This window comes from Haemaphysalis longicornis, unplaced genomic scaffold (genome assembly GCF_048455015.1).
Source record: "Haemaphysalis longicornis isolate Haplotype H1 unplaced genomic scaffold, Haemaphysalis longicornis Haplotype H1 scaffold_6, whole genome shotgun sequence".
Lineage (NCBI taxonomy): Eukaryota > Metazoa > Arthropoda > Arachnida > Ixodida > Ixodidae > Haemaphysalis > Haemaphysalis longicornis.
The window spans coordinates 201478012-201501538 of NW_027526407.1; the positions used below are offsets into that span (position 1 = coordinate 201478012).

The 23527-nt window shown below is 46.3% G+C and overlaps 1 protein-coding gene across 1 annotated transcript in view; it reads left to right on the top strand.

The window, feature by feature from the left end:
• The window catches only part of LOC144142162 (arylsulfatase I-like), a 44331-nt gene extending 34666 nt beyond the window's left edge, over positions 1 to 9665 (top strand). The window contains exons 7-9 of the mRNA XM_077673547.1: positions 87 to 368; positions 6627 to 7069; positions 8323 to 9665. Coding sequence (XP_077529673.1) covers positions 87 to 368; positions 6627 to 7069; positions 8323 to 8466 — 869 coding nt within the window. The 3' untranslated portion in view covers positions 8467 to 9665. The remainder of the gene's footprint in view (positions 1 to 86; positions 369 to 6626; positions 7070 to 8322) is intronic.
• Positions 9666 to 23527: the final 13862 nt, after the last annotated feature.

Consider the following 23527-nt stretch of genomic DNA (forward strand, 5'->3'; position numbering starts at 1 on the left):
CTACTTCTTTCTACAAGGTTGAATTTTGTTTTTTGGTTTTGCAATGAGCCGCGAGACCCCACAACATCGACTTTGCTTTTTTGTAGGCATGGTGGACGCCCTCGACGAGTCAATTGGTAGACTCATGGAAGCGTTAGAAAGAGCTTCCATGCTGCAAGACACTTTGATCGTGTTCTCCAGTGATAATGGCGGGTTTCCTCCTGCCGCCGGGTACAACTGGCCTCTTCGTGGAATCAAAGGAACCCTTTGGGAAGGCGCCGTGCGCGCAGCGGCTTTTGTTTGGAGTCCGCGTCTGCTGAAACGCAGGAGGGTTTCCCAGCAGATGATGCACATCACGGACTGGCTTCCAACACTGTACACGTCAGCCGGTAAGGAGGCTTTCCTTCAGTTCTGGGCATAACGAAAAAAAATTGGCGATGTGTTTATACGGAAAGAGAAGGATGAAGCGGTAATGGTGTTTTCAAAAACATTCTAATTAGTTACCATTCTAATATTACCTATTCTAAAATACCCATTCTAATTATCACAACACTAAGTAAGAGCATCGAGCTTTATGCTTAAATAATCACTGCAAGATTACGAACAAGAACTTTGAGTCCTTTCTTCCTTCCTGAAGGCACTGCGAAAGCTATAATAATCTTCGGTAGAGAGCGTCACTGCGGGATTTCCTCACCCAGGAGATGCACTTTCAAGTTTCTGATTTGCTTTTGGTGCAGTTTTTATTATACGCTTATCCAGTGCATCGTTGCTATAACCTAAAGGAAGCCTGCCAATAGCCGCTATATAGCCGAGTGGCATCGCTTGACCGGGTGAGCAATGCTCATACTAAGAAAGTAATAAAAATGGTTTGGGTATTTATTACGTCATCTGGTGAGCAGTAATTATGTCTCAGGTCCTTTGTGACAACCTATTCTGAATTGTAGAGGCACTTGTCGACTAAGTTCTGAAACCATGTCGGATTTAGTAAAAGATAAAAAAAACTGTTGTAGCGCTCTTTAACTTAGTTGGGGGACAACCATGCATGTTCAGATATATCCACTCTTGCACAAATGCCGTCAGAACTGATTCGTTCCCATGTTTAAGTTGTACCACAACACAAAAAAGTAAAAGACGCGTGTCTTCAGTGTTCTCGGCATTTGTGTCCATGAAGTTCTGGGAACGATTATCAGGTTTTACTTGGCCCAAAATGTTTCATTACGGTCCTTGCACCAACAGAATATAGCCAAAAGCTTACAAACCATACTGCGAATGAAATCTCACCTTCTTTGTAGCTTTCCTAACAGACAACTCACATATTGTCGCGAAGGCAGAGACGACGCACTTGTCTTCAAGGAAAACAAGTTTATTAGAACGAACTCGTGCTCCCCTAACAACTTAAACAATATACAGGCGGCGCACCAGCAGTCAACAAAGTGCCGTGCGCAAGCGAGCGTCGGGGACTCGAATATGGCGGCGTCTTCTGTGCACACTTTTATCTTCCAACGTAACTGTTTCTAGAACCGTCGATATACATCCAGAACATTGTAGATCAAAGAAGATTAATAACCGTTGATTCATCTAGGCTGATGAAGTTAGAGCGAAACGCTATCCTTATGGGAACGAGATAAGGCGTGCGGCATAAAAATAAAATAATGGAACACGGACTTCTCTTGGGACACTAATAACACAGCCGGGCGCGGCCGGGCAGTAAAAACAAAACCTAAGCAAACAAACAAACCGAATGCATGGTTTGCGGCAATATTATAAAGTGTGTGGATTGGGCATAGTGATCTCAGCATTGCGATTGAGAATGTCGTCCATTTTAAATATCCACCGCTGGGCGCAGACCTTAACATTAAACCAAGAACTGGTACAGTACCTTAGAAAACAAAGGGTCTGAATGAGAAGTGCTAGAATGTGAACACCCCTAAAACAATGAAGAAAATAAAATTCCGCAAGTTTTCAGGCATCAATAAAATAATCGGGATCTGTGGCATTATTGTGAACAACACGGCAAGGACTAACGAAACGTTAAGGAAAGTTGGGAATGTGAGAACAAAAAATCAACCTTGCTCATTCTTCAGATAGAACCCATACCATGAATAACATCGTGAATAAAAGAGTGTGGAAAGGTTCTGTGACCACTTCAAAACCGCCAACGTCAGTAGAGGAGCCGTAAATGACTACCTTTAGTCCCGAGGTTCCACGATCAAGTAAACACAAGTTGAAAAGGTGTGGAAAAGAATTAACTTGGACAAAGACTCAACTGGTGGAGTACCGCACACCCGCGAAAAGCTTGGGGGGACGTGATTATAAGAAACCTTGGAAAAATACACTCAGTATATGTCACCAAAACAGAGCAACCACTGGCCCAAAAAAGGTCAAAAGCTACTTCACTTTGTTTCACCTATTACCGACCCACAAGCCTACTCTTTATCTCGTTCAATGGGTTTATAAGAGGTATTAGCTGACCGTATCAGCTGCCCCTGAGAGTTCATACACCAGAGTCAATGGGCTGGTTTAGGAACGGAATCACATTTTTTCAATACACGTCTTAGTACACACACACCTGGTGTGAAATAAAGCCATTTTTCTGGCCTTATACAAAGAACAAAGAAAAGATAGAATTAGGTGAAAACTTTTTCAATGAAGGAAGAAGTGAGGATGCACCAGGATTTAACTATGTACGTACAGCTCTTGGGCGCCATTAGAAATTTGTAACAAGGATGGGCAAAACTCGGAGCGGTGCGATGTTCTTGTTTCAAGGGCGTAGTGCAAGAAACGCCATCTCACTGAAAATATTTAAACGCCGGGTCTGGGGTTGGGGTATGGGGGGGGGAGGGGGTGGTAGCAGGTGCGGTGTGGTAAATAAGGAAGCTGATTGGAAGAATCAGCGATATGAATAAATGGGATTTTTCTATCACAAATGTTGCGCGGGTGACCGCATCTTACCAAGACAAATGGGAGAAGACCAGCAAAAGATAAGGGAGGAACTCCAGGCGGAAAGTTGAGTTCATAGGGCAAGGATAAATAATAATATACTTAAAGAACGGATATGTGTGAACGCGGAAAACACGCCCTTGAGAAAAAGCAGTGAAATCGTATCAGTGGTGAAATATAAATATGTCAATCATGTTGACAGTTTGTGACCAAGGCGGCCGAAGGAAAACAGATGAGGAATTTAGTATGGGTCAGAGACGATTTAAACAACATTTCGGAGTAATTAACCACACATAAGAGAATTCACTGAAAGAAAGGCTATACAATCAATGCGCTGTTTCAGTAACAACATGGTGCAGAAGAAGTCAGAGGTCGAACATTTTGTCATGTAGTCTGTGTAACTTGCGTGATTATCGTAATTATCATATGTATATCCACGCAGCAAAGTTCCCATCCACCAACTAGTGACATGTGATGACTACTGCATCCTCATCGTGAGATGTAAATGCAGTTCCGAGAAGCAGTTCAGGGGCTTTGTATTTTATAAAACAACCATTTATAAGTAGCATTGAGAAGATCACCATATTGTATTTGTGTAAAGCACACTACAGAAACAAACGCGCACCATTTCAGTAAAAGCATTGTCATGAAAGCACCAAAGCACTAGGATACGGTGTATTTTTATTGATAAAATAATACAACTTTGCACCACACTCGCTAACGGTAACGTGGTGGCTACTAAGTGCTACTTGCAAAGATTCAAGGCACGGGCGCACGTGCACTCCGTAATTTTTTTAGGGGTGAAGCTCCTTAAGTCATGGGTCTGTCCGTCCTTTGTGTCTCGTGGTACGTGACCGCCGCATGCCTTCGGAGATGTCGCAAAGCGGGCCGCGTCGCACGCGCAAGAACCGGCTGCAACCGGCAGCGCAAACTCGGCACCGGGAGCGCGAGCTTGTCTGTGTTCGCCAACGGAGGCGCGAGCGCACGTGCACTGCGAGGGGGAGATCACGCAAGTGATCACGCCACGAACGCAGGCAGTCGTTCTCGGAGATCGAACGAGACGCAAGGACCTTTGCTCGTTTCCTCTCGTCTTGTTCGGGCACAAGTTCGCCCTAAATAAAAGTTCTTTCTTTACTGTTGTGTCCCATCCTACGTGACAAATTGTGGTAGAGGTGCGGGGTAGTCCTCGATGGCGCGGGGTCTTTCACCAGGTCTGGGCCTGGTAGCATTGACTCCGAAAATAAACGCTGATTTGTACAATGTACGCACGCAGTCTTACGTCTTTCTTAATGATGAATTGGGCGAACTTTCACGGGAGAGTTACGGTTACCGATGATCTCCCCCTCTCGAGCTTCGCCCCACTTATCATCATTTATTCCGTGGATATGGCGTGATTTTTTTTGGTGACGCCACTGCGCGAAGGTCTTGACCGGCGCCTCGCATTGGACACGCGGGGCGTTCGCCGCAAGCCACGCGATGACGTGCACTTTATGTTTTCTGTCTCAGTCCGACGAATTTGTGTCGGCCTAAACAGTTCCGCTGTTTACAAAATTGGCTCCAATCCACGCTGTGAATGTGGTTGGAAAGGAAAGCTGCGAACGACCCACACAACAATCCCACATGCGACGTCACTTGAATTCACACACGTGGCTCTAGAAAGAGTAAAACGAGAGGCTCTGCCAGCCGTTACCTGGGGTTAACGCGCGCGCCGTCCCGAACGCAGCACCGTCGGGCACGGTCGGGCATGACCAGTGGACTCCGACGCTGAAGCCCAGCCGTGTGTCGGAAGAAAGAATACGCAGAGGGGAGTGTTTCAAAGGGTGAGACAGCGGAACCCTGCCATCGCGATGTCCTGGCTCGGAGCTACACCACCGCGCAAGACAAGCTTAGTGATTCTCATTTTTACAGATTTATACTGAATAGTTTAGTAAGTCCAATAATTACGAGAAAGCTTACGGAACTTCTATAGTCTCTCTGTATCAGAACTAGTTGCTCCATTCGTCTTTTGTAATACCTGTAAAAACACAACGGAATTGGTATTCGCAGTCCCATTCGTGACAGCACTGCAGAAAAGGTGGCTTTTCTCAAGCAGCCAGATGTCTGTTGGTGGTCTCTACATTTTGTTTTCCCGCCGTGCAAAACAATCCCTAACACATCTATGCCGTACGATCACTTAATTCTGTCGGCTCCGGGGTACAACACAGGAGGCGCAGTCGAACAAGTTAATCAAGCCGTGCAAAGAAAGCGCGCAATGAACGCGAAGCTGCTTAAAAAAAGCACCAACTCCGTCGCTAAAGCAAACGACAAAACCGAAGGAAGCTGCAGGCCACACCATCTACAGTGTGCTCCGTGAGTGAAAATCGCCCTCAGCCTCCCCAGCCGCATTGAGAGTGTCGTGTTGCGCAATGGTTCCTACGGCGTCTTGGCAAAATCGCAGTGCTACTGAACCCTTGACCGTCAGAAACACTTGCTGGAATGCGCGAACACGTGGCCGTTCTCCACACGCTGTTTCTGTTTCCGTCGTCGAAAATACGCGTACCTTCCATTTCGGCACATCAGCATGTCAACAAAAAATAATTTCATATATTCATTCTTTAACCGATTTACCAAGGTAAAGGCCGCAGGTATCATTAAGAAAATGCCGCGGCGTGGCGTCTTAGACGGCGGCTGCGGAAATAAACAAAGCTTTAGAGGGGTAGTATTTCTTAACCTAATGAAAATAGAAAATGTTGCTTTTTCTGCATGTATGCCTCACTGTCCTATCATTTTAACTTTTCTGCTAAAAGGTAAAGGAATTCCTGAACAAGTGGTTGATAGGGGAAAAGCGTTTTCAAACAACCAGCTCCGATAATATTCCTCTTAATTGTGAACATCAATGAATAATAAGGAAACGTTAGGCATATTTGAGACAAAGCATCCCACAAGCACTGATATGAAGTAATATATACTAGCGTTTAAATATAGTAAATAAAGAAAGCGTTGAAAACACGGTTTTCTCTTAAAATACAAAAAGGGCTCGCCCCTGAGCCAAGATATAGAGACGGTACTCCACGTTCAATAGTAACGAAACGTTGCAATAGATGGCGAACAAGCAGGCAGTGCGGATGCACAAAAATAAATTGGCCCCTTCGACCTAAGCATTATTTATTCTTCGGGGAGAGTGAGAGGCTGCCGGCCGCGCGAAGGGAGGCACTTGCGTGCCAGTTTCAGGAGAAGCGTACGGTCCTTTGAAACATTTTGCAGCCAAGTGAACAGATATGCCGCCAATTTCCTATCCGTATCTGTACCTTCGTAGGTACAGCAAAATGACCCTCATGGCAAGAGCATACCTTGAAGCCGGTACAGTTAGAGGGTAGTTCGATATTGAAGTTTACGTGTATCATTCCTTTTTACTGATGAGCGAAAAAAGTTGGGGACCTGCTACATCTTCAACCCCGTCTAGGTGGACAGTTTGAAAGAGGGGCCGCACTTGTTCCCAAACCACCGCTAGAGATACGCAGCAAATGTGCGCCCTTCAGGTGCAACTGTTATGCTACCGCAGCCATTGGGGTGAAGAACATGTATACTCTGCAGAAAGTCTTTATAGAAATTAATATATTTCACCTTTGCTTCCTAATACTCCCCATACGTCGAAGAACAACAGAAAACCGTCCTGTGAGACATCCAGCCAGTAAAATATTCCTCATGTACCTTACTTATTTGTACAGGAGGTGATACTGCGGAACTCGGTTCTTTGGATGGCATGGACATGTGGCAGGCCCTCTCCACAGGTGGACGTTCACCGCGCACAGAGATCCTCCACAACATCGACAACTTTGGTGGCACAGCCGCGCTCCGTTACGAGGACTTCAAGCTGATCGTTGGCATAAGCGGGAACCTGTGGGACGCACATCACAAGATTCCCACTGGAAATCACCCGTGCAATGACCTGAATCGCCTTGTGAATGGGTCCAAAGCAGCATCTGTGCTAACACGTTTCTATACAACAAAGTGTCCCATGAACGGCGAAGGCTGCTTCTTTAGGAAGAATGCAACAATATCTTGCAGAGAGAGCTGCAGCACCACCGATGATTCTGGTCATTACTATCACCTGTTCGATGTCTCTCAAGATCCCTGCGAACTCCGCAACCTTGCTCAAAAAAGACCCGCGGTAAGCACACAAATCTATTTTATGTCCAAGCTTTTCTTATGAAAGCCCGCAGGAAGTTCATGTAGAGTGGAATTTACTTTATAGGTTTGATGAAAAACCTCGTTCACCCGCATTTCATGGCGGCCTTAATCTTCAAACGCTTCCATTGCAGACATTGAGAGAACATTTAACGAGGATAAAAGAAACATATGAGGAGTTCCACGACTTCACTCTAGCACAGCTTTCGTGAACAAATACCAAACGGAACGACACTCTGGTACGTCGCGACTCACAGTTATGTTATGCACCATAAAGATGTACCGAGTTCACAGCAGCACACTTTTCTTACATCTACTATAGACTCGAAGCAAATAACTTTTGCATTAGTCAACTTGGATTTTAGCAACCGGCATTTCACATCTAGTTTATGGTGAGTGGCCACATGGTAGTAATATTTGGATGAGGATGTAACCGAACAGCAAAATTCTGCCAGAATTCTAACACTTTTAATACCAAAAAAACGGTAAATTTCCGTACTATCGGACATAACTAAATTATGCTCTCCATAGGTTCAAACACTTTTTCTTCATTCAAATTTAGGATGCTGTGTTATATTACGTCCATGTGTAGAGAGGATGAACTTGCAGCATCCTATTCCCCCGTTGCACAGTAACAGCCTTGTTTGGCGCTTTTCTGGTTCCTAGAAGTTGAACCTACACGAAATACTAGGGCAGTGTTAATAGAATTGGCACTTCAGATGCATTTATATCTCCACCCTAAAAGATTGCCACCTAATGTTTTTTCTAATAATCACCGCCCATTGTAGAGACAATAAAGTTTTAATGTTATTAGTACTGCTGTCTGCTCAGAGTGTAAACTTATGTTGATAAACCTTCGGTGCTGGTGCCCCGGGGGACGACTGGGTACTCGAGACTCGAGAGCAGCTCTATGTGCGCATATCAGAGATCGGTGTTTTTCGGTTTTATAAATCCCTCCTCCCTCTTAATACACACGCACAAAAAGCTTTGCCGAAGCAAGCAATACCTAATTAAGCCGTAGCAAATGCAAACCGGAAAGTGGCCTCCATCAAGCACCTGGCACCAAATGGTGCGTTTCTACCAAAACTCTTATTAATGCGCCCGTAATACACCTATGATCCCAAATTGAAATTTAGTAGTGTCCTCTTTCTTTGCCTTCCTCCCACTCACATATCTGACTACCTCATTGTAACAAAGCCTATTCATCATTTGGTACTCTCTTGTTCTTTCTTCCAGGTTCTTTATCTACTATTGGCCAAGCTCACTTCATACAGCGCGACCGTCCTCCCAATGGTTAACAGACCAATCGACCCAAAGTCTTTCCCGGAAAACCACAACGGTGTGTGGGGTCCGTGGATTCCTCATACTGCGTCGGTTTGATTGCCAACTCAACCTGGCAGCAATACATCAATACAAAAACGAAAATCATGTGTATCAGAAGCCCTTACAAAGTACTCTGTCCAAACCTCGATATTTTTCTACACACAAGAGACTGCGAAAACTGTTCTTGCTCACCATTAATGTATGTTAAGCATATAAAGTACCTTGGTATTTATATTTATGATCATTTAAACTGGGACGAACAAATTACGCAAATATGTAAAAAACTAAGGGCTGTGTCAGCATGTATTTATAAGCTTCGGGACGGTTGCAACATGCAAACCCGATACCAAGTATACCAGTCTTTAGCTGAAAGTGTCCTTCGATATGGAATAACAATATATGGGGGCTGTACTACTACCAGGCAAATGAAAATAAATAGGATTCTTCACAGAGTGTCCAAGAACATAGTGCATGGAACACGATTACATGACTTTAAAACTACCGAGGTAATGAATGAATTGCAGATGTTAAATTTTCACCAGCTATGCAGCTATATTATCCTGACTACTCGATATTATGACACCGAATATAAATCACCCGTGAAAAAGGACCGGTTACTAAGACAAACCGAGCGATACTACATCCCACGTGTTTTTACCAATTATGGAAAGAGAAAACGTGAATATTATGTGCCGTTTTTGTTTAATACTCTTCCTTTGGAACTAACTAACATATCCAGCCTAAAAAATGTAAAAAACACTATAAAGAAATGCTGCCTTCTTTCTTCATAACGTGCTAGGACACATTTCTTGTAGATAACAATGAATTGTGATTGTTATTGACGCGTGTGCAAAATGCATTGTTATATAGTGCCTTCGATATTACCCTTTATTTTTCCGTTGCTTGTCTTGTTTCAGTTTTCGCTTTGTTTTTTTTTGTCATTGTTTTGCATTCTTTCCTTTTTCTTTTTTCAACCGTACCAGTCCAGTACGCGTTTATCTTCATGATACCGCTTGTCCTTTTTTTTTTTGTCACGTTCTTTACCTCTTTTTATACGTCAATGGCTGCTTGTCATCGCGATCCTTTCTTTTTTACGCTTTTTTTTATCTTTCTCTGTTCTCTTTCCACAAAAAGTACTTCTACTGCCCGTCTGGTCGGGTGCTGCTGTTCTGCCTGCCTTCCCACAAGCACTGCGTGCTTAGGAAGGCAAGGAAACCCTTGTACCACTATGATGTGCAATAAACTATCTATCTATCTATCTATCTATCTACTACAACAATATGTGATAATGACTTCTCATATGTTTGAAACCAACAATACTGCAAAATGTCAGCATCGTCCAGATTGTGCACACTGCCGGAATAAATGAACAACAGATTCTTTCTCGCGTAGCCACGCTCTGGGACTTAGATTTGTGAAATTTCGGGCGCACGTCCTGAATACGTAGAGTATTTTTAGATGCGGAGCATATCATGGTCGGGGTTATGTCCCTCCCTCTGCCTTGCGGCTTCCACACTCCCACTGCGCATGCCTGGCCAGGCAACGCTGATGATGATTGTTGCAGGATGTCCCTAAGGATTGGCTAACCAAAAAATCCCCCACGAGATAGCTCCGCGTTCAGCCACCGTCGCCATCTTCCCGTAGGGGAACCCTGAGTACCCCACCCCACTGGGCATGCCTGGCCAGAAAACGGAGATGATGATTGTGGCAGGTTGCCCCTAGGGGTTTGCCAACTAAAGAATCCATCACGAGAGAGCTTCGCGTTCAACCACCGTCGTCATCTTCTCGTAGGGGAACCCTGAGTAGTTGTACTGATGATGATGATGACGGCAGGATGCCCCTAGGAATTTGCCAACCAACGAATCCATCACGAGATAGCTTCGCTTTCAACCACCGTCGTCATCTTCCCGTAAGGGAACCCTTAGTCGTATGCGACGCATTCCTCCCTATTTTTTAAGTGCGAATGCACTTCTTAAGCGACCCTGAACCTGCGTCCACCGGCGATGTCCGCATAGCATACCCACGTGGGGGATTGGCTAGGAATCTCCTCGTCTTCCTTGACAACGGGGGGAGATGGGCGCGCGCTGCCTGGCCGCTGACATGGCACATACCCACGTGGGGTATTGGCCAGGAATCGGGCGTGAGAAGGGCTAATGCACCCGCTTAAAGGAGTACTGACATAAAATTTCAAAGCTGAGATCCGCTTTAGCAATCAAGTACAACGACAACACAAATAGGTGTCTGTGAATAAATGCATCTTTCTTTCTTTGTAGTTGTGTGTGTGTGTGTGTGATCTCTTTCGCGAACATTACCGAACCGCGCAAATTCAACTCGTGCATTCGCACTTTCACATTCTTCCCCTCTGGGAAATGCGGGGAATTTCTGCGCTTAACGGGTATAAAGTATTCGATGCTCCTCGCCTCTCCAGCATTCCTCCTCTCCTCTCTGAATCTCCTCTCCTCTCCGGGATAGCGCAACAAATGGCAACACCTGCGGTAGCCGCTGCATACTCCGCGGGGGGCGCCACTGTAGTTCCGCGGTATGAATGACTCATTCTGCTCCCTTCATGCTCCTCCCGCAACGCACGATGAGTCAGCGAGTGTCAGCGCCGCTGAGAGCGCCACGGAGAAGAGGGCTCGAGCCTCTGTCACGAAATTGCAGAGTCGAAAGGCCGATCCTGAACCTCGGGCTCGCGAAGCCGAAGAGACACGTCAACGCCGCCAAGAAGCTGCTACTGATGCATCGAGGGTTCGCGCAGCTGAATAATGGGAGGTTGAGTCGACCCTATGGCTGCTTCGCATACTACTCAGGGTTCCCCAACGGGAAGATGGTGAATTTTTTTTCTATCACTTTCTCAGGAAGCGTAATTTAGGAAACAATTTTTTATTAAATTTAAATCATTCTCCTTAGAAGTATTGGGACAGTATTGCCAAATATTGGTAAGACTTACGAATGTCGAAAATCTGGCGTCAAGGTTGTACACTATGCAGTATCCACTGCAGTATCAAGCAGTATCAAGCAGCAGTATCAAGCCGAAGAGGGCTCGAGCTGCGTTCACGAAATGGCAGAGGCGAAAGCAGTATCAAGCAGCAGTATCAGCACTAAGCAGTATCAACTTTGCCGTATATAAGTTCTTGTGATTTAACGTGTTTTTATCTGCCCCTCAATATATTTTAGTCGCATTTACCCATACAATCTGCTTTTCCAGGGAAATGTTACGCACATAGAAACGTATCAGGGGATTTTGTTCCAAAAAACCACTGAAACGGTGGATCTCGATTTCTCTGTTTGAATACATTTTTCTATTTCCTAGACTCATTGAGATAGAGATTTGCTTTTTCGGGGAGAATTGATGCTAGGAACTTGTACCTACCGACTTAATATTTTGGAGTACTTTTCTTATGCAGTTTAGCAACGACAATCGATCTCCAACTTCCACTGATAAAATATTTACATGCTTTACAAGTGCTGCTCGAGAAATATGTGATTATCTTGCTTGTTTTTTGGCAATATTTTACCGAATTTCTCTGACAAAGCATCCTATTCAAACAATTGATGACCTACCCTTGCTGAAAAGTTGCCATGTTCTATGTCAGGAACCTAATACATGTCAGCCCCTCCCTCATTTACCAATTGCGGAAGTTACGTGCCGTAACACAAATCATTTTCCTTCTCCTCCATCTTCGCCACCGACAAACGCGAAGCTAGACCCACGAGAACGTACACAGAAACCGCAGAAACGACTCCTATACGGACGTTTGTAAATTCCTAGTTTTAATATCCAGTAGCTACAGCCCCCACAAATATTGCCCTCGTCATTGGGGTCTCACTGAAGACGTTGTCAACACGGGCTGCCAAAAATGTACACTCTAAGAAATCGGGGGAGTAGATGAAGAGTCCAACAGTCATTGTACTCTTGCAAGCGTTGGCGGACTCCCCTCGAAAGCTGCGGGGAGTTGGATGCAATGCTCGCTCCCCATGAGGAGGAGAGCAAAACTGACCGCGTACTCTTCTCGTGCGCGGCGGAGTGCAGCCCCAGTTCTGCTCCCGCACCAGTGAAGAGTAAACCTGCGCATCGTCTCCCATCTCCAGTACGAAGAGTTAAATTGCAATTTCATTCTTGTCCAGTGCGGGAGTAAGCATGGAGATGCACTCCTGCCATCTGCGCACACCAACTCATCATCGATGCTTTAGTTGCATACGAATATATTATATAAAGCAGTTGTGTAAAAAGCGCCCGATTACTTCTGCCGCGCATTCTAAACGTGCAAGAATATGAATTCGTGTAACGATTGCTCGCAGCGTTCAGTGGCGGCAGGCGACAAACCGAAGGAACTAATCTACGGACCGCTGCAGAAGGTCGCTTTGGAAGAGTTTGATAGACGTACCCTTGTCCCGCGCCTAGTCGAGCTAAAAAAACGGATTGTAAATCTGAGATCGATTGAGAAAAATGGTGCTGCAAGTAGTGAAGTCCGCGCTCTTCTGATAGCTCAAGCTGCAACCGCAACACGAACCCGACCCAACAACCGTGGCTAGTGTCGCCGAGATAGGCATGTATACGATAGCTTTTATTAGGTTAAATAAAGGAAATCCGTATACATAACTGGTATTAGCAGCAATATGGAGCCTGTCTGCAAGATCGGAGTGTGAGGAACAGGCGATATCACTGCGAGGGCATCTCAAATACACCCTCTACGGTGAAAACTATCTCGTCGGCTGACGAGCGACGATAAAAGCGTACACACCGATCGGTTGCTGGAACTCAAGCGCCTTTATTAAGCAAAGAAAAATGATAACACCCCCCCCCCCACCCCACCCCCGCGGCGGCGCAGGCGTGGATCACGATACGTAACGCGTCATACATCCGGCGGATCAGGTAACGCGAACCGCCAGAGCAAGCGTGAGAAAGGCACCTTCAGCGAGCGCAAAAACCTACACAGGCTGTGAACCCGCCTAGGCCGGATGGGCGACTTACAGACCGCGCCAGACCGTGATGTCAATGTGCTACGAACGAAGTGGGCTTTCAAGCAGACGCTTCGTGCAACATGGGAAGTTGGACCTGCCCTTATCGTCATACTTGCTTCGACACAGTACGACGCGTGTTGGCTAACTGCTGGCCGCTTGTGCGTCAGCGCGACATCATGCACACGCGAGCAAGTCGTAATTCGTTCATTCGTGCGTGCGTGCGTGGAACTAGTTTTTCTTTCGGACGAACATCACAGCGGCGGCAGCGCTGAGGCCGATTTCGGAACTACGCTCACTGTGTAGCGATGCGCGCGCTATGGCCGGACTGTATTGGCGGCCGTCGCAGGCTTCGCGCCTCGAGCTTGGGATCTTTCGCAGCTATGACGACCTTGAATTTATCTACCGGACGAAGAAACGCTGGCGGGAAGTAGAGGTAAGCCATTAGTTAACCTCGTATTCTTGTCTTGTGTATTTAACGAAGCAGAGTTGCTCTCGTTACTTCGGTCCGCGGAAGCGGTTAGTCCTAACGTTTTCGTGACTGATTTTGACCGTTGCTTAGATTTGAAGGGCGGCATTTGTACCCGTGTGCAAACAGCGTCGATTCTTGTACCGTTTCAATCCCTCGGATTAGTGAAGTGTTGGTATCGTTGCGGAATGTTTTCGCAGGTGAGAAGCATGGTCGCGCGATTAGTCGCAGCGCTACGCTGTACTTTTAGCTCGGCGGCTAGGGTTAGAGTGGCGGCCATGAAGTAGCTCTGGCTACCTGCGCGGCTCCAAAGAATTGCGTACAAAAGAAAGGCGTACAATAGGCTGAGTGATAGGAGCGCGTCTAGCGCGTGGTAGTCACTAAAATTTCAATAATTTTAGTGACCGCCGCGCGTACAGCAGCAGACTAAAATGCTGTTCAGGCAGGTTTTTTGCGTTTTGATTGAGGGCAGGATGGACGGAAATGGGACTTTTCGGGGCGTACGCCCCGCACTGATAAGGGGTAATTACATGCGTCTAAGGCGATGAGCGACGCGAGAAACCTCACTCAGTGTGTACGGCAAACAGGTATTGTGGGCGACACAGACAAGCGAAAATATTTTACACAGGCCGCTGACGGCGGCGACTGCTGCAGGCGACGGGACGTCGCCGTCGCGGGCTTATTCCCGGACTGAAGCAGCCCACAAGCGAGCGGCAGCAACGACGACGAAGGGCATTGGCAGCAATGCATTACTTTTTTTCGTTTGTCGCTGTCGCCCACACTGTTTGTTGTGCTCATTACATTACTTTTTTCGCGTCGGTTGTCGCCGTCGCTGCATGTGGTTTAATGTTCGAGCGTTCTGATCGTTCAATAACGAGCCTATCGGTTCTCATCAAATGTTGCGCTCTGCAGCGTGCATGCAACGAAGCGTACTTGAGAATGAAGAAAACAGTAGCTATATGACCCATTAGCAACTTTTCCACGCTGGTCTTGTGAACGTATAATTGGCCGTACGTTGCAGTCGGCTGAAGACAAAATCCAATGCAAATTATTCAGGGATTATAACCTTACAAAAAGAGTTATGTTTCCTTAAATTTTGTGCAATGTTTTTATACCGGGAACGATAGCGGGGTAAGCAATTGAAGCTACGGACACGTAAGCACTAATGGGTTTGGGGCGCAGTGCGTAGGCAGACAGCTGTAGGGCGCGCTGTCTGACATGACATTGGCCAAGTGGCACAATGAGCGTGGCTGCATCCAAGGTCACCACACATTCGCGTCTAGACTGGTTACTGCGCCAAGCAGTATGGCATTCCAATACGGGTTCAGTGCGTGCTCTCTGCGCAAAAACTAATCTATCACCCAATAAACTTCATTTAACGTTGTCAAACTCGTTAATATTTTTTCATTGTAGAACTTATCTTTGCTGTCCCCCTCTTTCTGCCTATGTAGGAACCACGGAAAGACGCTACTTGCCCGAAGATTTTTTTTTTTAGAGAAAGGGAGAGATCTCCGAGGCGTCAGCAGCAGTGGCCGTCGCCTTTGAAGACACTTCTCCTCACACCCTTGGACATCGTGGATGGGTTCCCATTGCTGCTGTCTGTGTTTTGACCGTTAATTGTGTAATACGCTTCAAAGGCGAAGCGCACCTTCTTTCTTCTGTAGACGTTACTTCGGCTCAAGCACGGTGCCCTGGTCGGTACTGTTCCGAAGGCCGCCACCAACATTATGAAGCAGTCAGCTCGAACGTGTTTGTTTTTAATACCAAGTTATGCATTTTTAAATCTTACTAGCGCATCCTCATTTGAGAACCACCCGCCTAAAAAATCCAGTGGGAATGTTTCCTGCGGTTTCCTATTGTCCCACCAACATATATCTATTGCAAAGTTGCCGTGTCAGTGGCTTTGTATCTTTGTGTTGATTGCACCTTGTAATGTGTTAATAGTAATCCACGCTGAATTGTTTTAGTCCCAGGTTTTTCTTTCGCAAAATTTATTCGTAAATATTTTTTATGTGTGCTAAATAAGAGCTGGCTTTTCCAGTCCATGTGAAGCACTCACTGATGTACTAAGGCCATTTTGTTTTATGTTAATACTGTGAACTATTCTCCCACTGCTGTATTTCTACTGACGCTTTTCGTGCTAATGCCAGTACCTCTTTATTTGTGGATGTTAATGTCATTTTTATTGTCATAATTTAATGTTTGTATTTCAGTGTTTTCAATTGCTTTGCTGCATTTTTATTTGTGAATTTTTCTTGGATGTATTCTAAATAGCCTAGGCGCTACGTCTCCTGTGTGCATGTGGAGTAGGAACCGTTTTTATGCCGTGATATTTTAATTCCCAATAAATTGCATTTTGTGTGAAATTGCAGAAAGAACCGATTGTTGTGGTTTTTTTTTTAAATAAAGTCTGAGCTTGTTTTTTCTTCTTTTCTATGTTTCAAAATAGCTTGTCCTGTTTTGTTTGCTTGTAACTGCCTATAGTACCATCGTGGGGAAGGGGGGGGGGAGGTCTAGTAGCAGAACGCTCTTGAGGCGTAACGAGATGCTTTCCAAGAGAGAGTAGTAGTACCCGTCTGCAGTATCCGGGAACGCCGCCAATAGAGCTTATTCACGCCTAAAGGGAGTGACGGAACGCTGCCTTGGAGATGGCATTGCAATTCCCACACAGGGTTCAAGTACTCCGCTTCGAAAGCAGCAAGTAAATCCCACGAGGAGTATTTCGCCTCTCGTTTGGCCGCGACGCGCGACTCCTCGGAAGAGTCGCCCAATGCTTCCAAAGGGAGTGAAATATGGGACAAAAGTTTTTACTCCTAGACAGAGTGCCCAGCACTCCTCGAGTTCTTAGAGTGTAGCTAGCGGCTTTGCCCTCATTTTTACGGAGAATCGAATCATAAGTAGCCTTTCTCAAGCTTTGTTTAAGAGCTTGGTATCCGGGATGGCGGCTCCCTACACTTTCAAGCTACTCTCTTAACATCACCCCTTCCGTAAAATCTACCTGAGGTGGCCTCCTATCGATTCTTTCTTGACGACCTATTATCTTGGTTATCCGTCGTCATGGAAGAAGAGGAGGTGAGAGCCTAATTTCGCGAGCACGGTCAATCCAACGGGCTTATATTTATCTGCGAGCGATCAATAAAGCTGCAAGAAAATGGTTAGGAATAACACGGTGTGGCGTGCTCCGAGCAATCAAGAGCAGTCACCGCAGTATATCCAGCTGGAGGCGCAAGAGCACGCGCGGCCACATCCTATGCGTCATAAAGCTTTCGTATGAACACCGTGCTCACCTCAAAGGATGGAATTCAGCATGGTTACATGAACAGCCATGGAGGATGTGACGGGCCACAGAACGTCCGCTTCAGTAGAACGTGGCCGCAGGATATTTCGAACGATGTTATTGATCAGGGTGATTCGCAGATAACTAAAGATGATTGTGGCATATGCATCACATCTCGCTGAGCAAAAAGAATGAGATCATAAGAACCAAGAGTGTAAGTCAAACTTGTCTCACGACATCTCCGACCAAGTGGCTACAATGAAAATAATATAGAGCTTCATAGAGGCGAAAGGTAACACCATTGGCTTTAACATTTCAAGTGCTGACTTTCCTCAAATGGGGGACGCAAGTTTGTCTATATGCCGTAATGGCGCCGAAGTCACACGACGTGAAATATGCTGTGAAGCTTTCTCGAAAGACCGTGCCACGAGACGCTCAAACAGCCGAACTGACACCGTGGAGTTGACGGTCAACCGACTGCACCCAAATAAAATCACAAGAAGCAAAAAGTGCCATATTATTGAAAATAAAGCCAGTTCCACGACTGTAAAATCTGCTAAAGCAGCTTACCTGACTTGGGTGCACCCGCGGCCACGTCCCGCAGGGGCAGCCGTCACTGACAACACTACTCGTCGTGGTAAGTACACACTCGAAGCTAAGGCGGATATCTGGTAGTTCATCGGTGCATATATAGGGCGGTTGAACTTCGCCGCGTGCCGAGATCACGCATGAGCGACTGTCGAGGCGGTGGCACACTCTTTCAGCCCAGCGGGGTACCTTCACCTCGCGTGCCTGTCCTCATCGCCTGATATTACGAGCCCCTAAAGAGCTTTTTTGTTAATAGTAGCCTTGTTGTTGACCTGTGCAAAAATATTCGCCGCTGTAAAGAGTGAAATAAAAGAACATTGGAGATCACACACAAACAAATGCTGTGTCTACCCAGTGCCTCACCGCGGTGCAATATTCTCTCATGTACTTTTCTCATGTACGTTGTAGGATGTAGTATTGTGAAGTGTATTTTGTGATGTATGTGAAAGAGCATGGGAGAAGTAGAATGTAATGTAGAGATGTATTCTTTTTTTATATCGGCTATACATTTATTTGTATGCTTGATATGACAGTTGTTCTGTCAGATTTCTACCCTGCCCCTTTAAAGGCCCAATCGGCCAACAGTACCTCGAAATAAATATCAGCACGTTAAGTGCGGCGGCAGTAGAGTTGTCGTAGTGTGTGCAACGCTGACATTATATTGTCTGACACGTGAACGTGACGACACCCTAGCAGACTTGGCGCAACTTACCGCGGAGACCCGAAATTTGGGGGAAGCAGCAGCGCGAATTTTCCTAGTAGCACGCCCTAATAATTCCCACTGAAAAAGGAAGAAACAGCGCCAAGAAAGATACATAAACGCGATGTAGCACTGAGGAGTCCTTGACATGTTAGGAGATGTTTTCGTCTTAATATGATGCAAGTACAGTTACGTGCGCTGGGAATTTTAAGCTTACATTTTCTCTTTCACTCCGAGCTTCGTAGAGACAACATTCTGTTCATATAATATTTTAAATATCCTAAAAACTTGCATCCGCATAGAATTACAATGCGCCAGGTTTTGTTACAGTCTTTCCTGAATTCAAGTTTAGTAGTGGCTCTATCTTCTCCCGCTCTGGTTGTTTTTCTTTTAAATAATACCCGCGGGTTCATGGTATGATTCTCAACATTCGATGTATGATTTTTTGAACCGTTTGTTTTCCGCTGATGCTTGTTTGAAACTGGCTGCACCTGTTTTAAAGCAATTAAAACCAATGTGGAAAAGACCCGGTTGAAAAAAAATCACCATCTTCCCGTAGGGGAAACCTGAGTAGTATGCGAAGCAGCCATGGAGTCATGTTCCCTTTAGTTCAGCTGCGCGAGCCCTTGTTGCATCAGTAGCAGCTTCTAGGCGGCGTTGACGTTTTCTTTCGGCTTCGCGAGCCCGAAGTTCGGGATCGGCCTGTCGCCGCTGCCATTTCGTGATATCGGCTCGAGCCCTCTTCTCAATGGCGCCATCCGCGGCGCAGACACTGGCGTTGACGCTGACTCGTCACGGTGTTACGGGAGGAGAATGAGGGTAACAGGAGAGTGAGCTGGGCAAGTTGGTATGGCGTCATTCTGGGCAACAGCGCGAAAAAAGACGTGGACGAAAGAAACGAACAGGACGAACGCCGTCTCATGTATTTCGCAGCGCTGTCTCATGCGCAGCGCTCGTCCTGTCCGTTTCTTTCTTCCACGTCTTTTTTCGCGGTGTTGCCCAGAAGGAGAATGAGGGAACCGGAATGAGTCATTCATTCCGCGGAGCTACAATGGCGCCCCCAGCGGGGTATGGAGCGGCTACCACAGGTGTTGACATTCGTTGCGCAATCCCGGTGAGGAGAGGAGCTTCGGAGAGGAGAGGAGAAATGCCGGAGTGGAAAGGATGAATGCCTCGCATACTACTCAGGGTTCCCCTACGGGAACCCTACGGGAACTGCCCCGAAGTTTGCGAAGCATACGAAGTAACACTCCACGGGAAAATGAGGGAGACCTTCGAAACCAGGCCCATCCCTCGCAACCTACATCCGCAATTCAACAAAAACAGGAAGGCGGCCAGGGTCAAGGCGCAACTGAAAATTGCACAACAAGTGCGGCGAACATCGAAGTTCGTGGATGCAGCACGATACGGCCGCTCCAACAAATACATGGCGGACGTGACTGCCCTGCTCGCGAACTACGGAACGCAACATCCGTAGTTACCCACAAACCCGCTGTCGCAGAGCAAGTTGTGATTGCCCTGGCTATGGCCGACCTTTCGAAACCGAACTACTACTTGAACTCAAGGGAAGCAGTCCGTGCGTTACTCAAAGGAACGACAGCCAAGGAAGCAGCGCTAATCATTAACAGCAGAAGCGAGGATGACTATCACTAGATTACGTGGTTCCCTGTCCACATGGGACAAGAAATACACGAGAACATCCACAACGCCAACGAGATGGCCCAAGACTGCGCGCGTGAAATCGCCCGCCGCCGCAGCGTAGGACGCTCGACGACCAGTGACTGGGAAGAGTACAGAGATCTGCTACAAACTTTCAATGAGATCGCGGCACACACAAGCTAGAGAGAAAGAAATACCCAGCTCCGCACACAAAGTTTCAGCGATCACAATCCACTGCCTTTAGAATGCTCCAAACGGGTACATTCCTCTTGAGAAGCGTATTTAGCTACTTTGTACACGACATCCAACCGCACTGCACAAAATGTAGTAGCACCACATGCTCTTTAAAACACCTGCTCTGGCAATGTCCTGCGTTACCGCGCGGTGACATTATAACAAAAGAAGAGTGGGAAGAAGCCCTAAAAAGTAAAGAGTACGTGACTCAACTCAGGGCTGTCCAAATTGCTTGTGAGAGAGCGGAGAAACAAGGACCTACGCCCCCTGCGCAAGTGCGGCCCGCGTCCGGAGGACACAGTCACTAAGACTGCCACTGATTTTCTGGACCTCAATAAAGTTCTTTTGCTGTCTGTCTGCTTGTCTGTCTGTCTGTCTGTTTAGTCTGTCTGTCGTGATGGATTCTTTAGTTGGCCAATCCCTAGGGGCATCCTGCCACAATCATCATCAGCGGGGCCTGGCAAGGCATGCGCAATTGGTGTGTGGTACTCAGGGTTCCCCTACGGGCAGATGACGACGGTGGTTGATCGCGGAGCTACCTCATGATGGATTTTTTGGTTGGCCAATTCCTAGAGGAATCCTGCCACAATCATCATCAGCGGTGCCTGGCCAGGCATGCGCAGTGGGGGTGTGGGCGCTGCGCCGCGGAGGGAGGTTTCTAGCCTCGACCACAAGATGCTCCGCATATAAAAAATTTGGTCATGCAGGCGATTGACTAGGAGAGAAATTCAGTGTTTCCGTTCGTTTCTCACTCTCCTCAAAGACAAGAAAGCTGCACGTCTTAAAAGAAGCAGGGACCAGAAGTTATTTAGTCCAATTTTGCAACCGTCAGACTTATCTTACTGTATGAATCGAAAGGAATGCTTTTACATCAATGCAATTTTCTAATTCCGACAATGGATTCGTTTAGAGACTAGCTCTTTATGTCTTTGAAAAATTTGATTCCATTCAAACTGCCTGAAAGTTCTTGTATTTAACAAAAAGTGATGCACAGAAGCATCCGCAAAAATTGGTTGTCCCTCTTTTTGCATCGTTGCCAATATCGTGGAAAGACAATATTCGTCCGCCGCTTGGCCTTGTAAGTGCTTTGCCTATCTCTCCTCCGACCACTCGCGCTTCTCACGCTGTTTCTCTCCTGTCTGGGTCCTGCATGTTCAGCAGCGTGAATGTTTCATTAATGAAATCCAATTTTCCCGGGCTCTAAGTGCGGCTGCGACACCTTTTGGGGCATTCTGTTACTGTGGCTAACCAAAATACCCACACCCGCGCACTATAAGCCGATCGGATCGGTTAATTTTCTTCGCGTACTCGAAGAACAAATTCTGCATGTCAGTCGGCGTGTACTTTGTAAAACGCACCCTCGTATTCGCAGTCGAGTTCCTTTCGTTATACTTCAGGATCAGGAACAGGCGCCAAAGCTGGAGGTGCCGACAGCAGTGAAGACGGTGATCCGTAGCTTCGGCGACTTTAGGCAATTATCTGGTTTCGAAAGACTCACTCGCGTTGTCTTATGTGCCTCCTCGTTACCAAGGATCTTTTTACGGCCGCAAACCCATTGTGTAGTATTTGTTTGTCCGTGCTGTCGAGATCTCTTGTGGTGTGGAAAATCTTGAAATGTTCACACTACGTGTTTTCTACTTATCACATTCACTTACCATTTTCTTGCAGCTGGGATATAGCATAAAGTTGTTGGCGCCTCAATGGGTTTTCTCACGGCTATTCAGTAGGCTTCTCTCGTCGCTTGTAGAGTTTCCCTCAGTTTGTCTTTGGTTCTCGGATTCATTACCCGGACTTTCCTGGTTCCGTTTGTTTTGGCCTTTTTGAAGTACCACATAACGCCAACCTGATTTTTCTGAAGGGCCCGGCCTGTGCACACTATCCGCGGTACGATAAAAATGTTTAGGTAAAAAAAAAAACACGACACGCAGGTTGGTGCTCGTTGGCTTTTTTGTTGGATGAGCTGTGCTTCTGCTTCTGGTCTTATTACGGTGGTAAACAATGTGTACGTGTTTCATGGTTAAGAACGTCTGCAAAGTGGAGCTGTTGTGCCGAACCACTAAGTTGCCAAATAACGGTTCTCCCAGTATGTGTGCTTTGACTTTGACGCTTTTTCGATTGCCTTCGGTGGTATAATTGCGTGAAGGTGGGCTTTGTAAATCATCACAAAAAAGAAAAACAAATACAAGGCGATAGGCTAGGCGGATAAGGTATTCTACACACTACCATAAGGGTTGGTTTTTACTTTGTTCAAGTTATACCCGTTCATCGCTTTTACAATATGTAATTCATTTATTAGGCTGCGAAGAACGCGTATATGGGCACCCCACATTTCTAGCGCAACCCGGTAGATCAGTGTATGGGTGCTTTGCAATAGAGCGGTCATTATCTTTGGCCACAAGGTGGCACTGCCATTCCTATGTATACCCACATCGAGAATGCCACCACTAGGTCTCTTTTACTGGTGCTTAGTTTATGGTCTGCTTAAATTGGTTTTTTCTCTGCTTTGCTTGCGTCGTAACCTTTTCTTCGTTAGAACTGGTGGCACGATCTTCTGTCATGACCGAGCAAACCTAACAACGGAGGGCAAAGAAAATACCGTGTTTAGGTCCTGCTGCATTGTTTGTTTTTGTTTGCCGATCAAACCACCATCCATTCAGATCATAATATCATCCTTGTAGTTCAAGCAACGGAAGCTTTCAACTTAGGCCAGGCGTGAGAGTAGATCAGCCATGACAATATTTAATAAGTTTGGTGATAGGACAGCACTTTCGGGCACTCTCATGCAGTTTATTTTTTGGACTGTATGGGCCATGCTCTGGTTCAACGTCTGTGCGGAACTCGTAGATCTTGGAAACGGCGGGTGGCTCCCCGTCCGGTAAGCGATTCCCTGCTCATTGAATAAGGCACGTTGAGGCCTTAGTGATAACGTCTTCAGACAGTGATTTCAGGCTGTCTAGTGTACGCAGCGTTCTTCGTAAGCCCATTTTACATGCATAGAGTGTGCCCGTTTTTTCTAAATGCCACAGTATAAAGCGAGAATCCTTCTGTTTATGTGATTCTTAGCATTGTACATAAGAGACAGATCAAACTTTGCCTATTTGCGTGAATGGCTTGCCATTTTTAAGTATTCGAACCGCACACGATACGTTTCACTGATTTGGTGACACAGAAGCTTTCCAGAAGCTTTCCCTTTAATCCAGTCGAAGAGTTGGTCCTTGGGAGGTTTGTT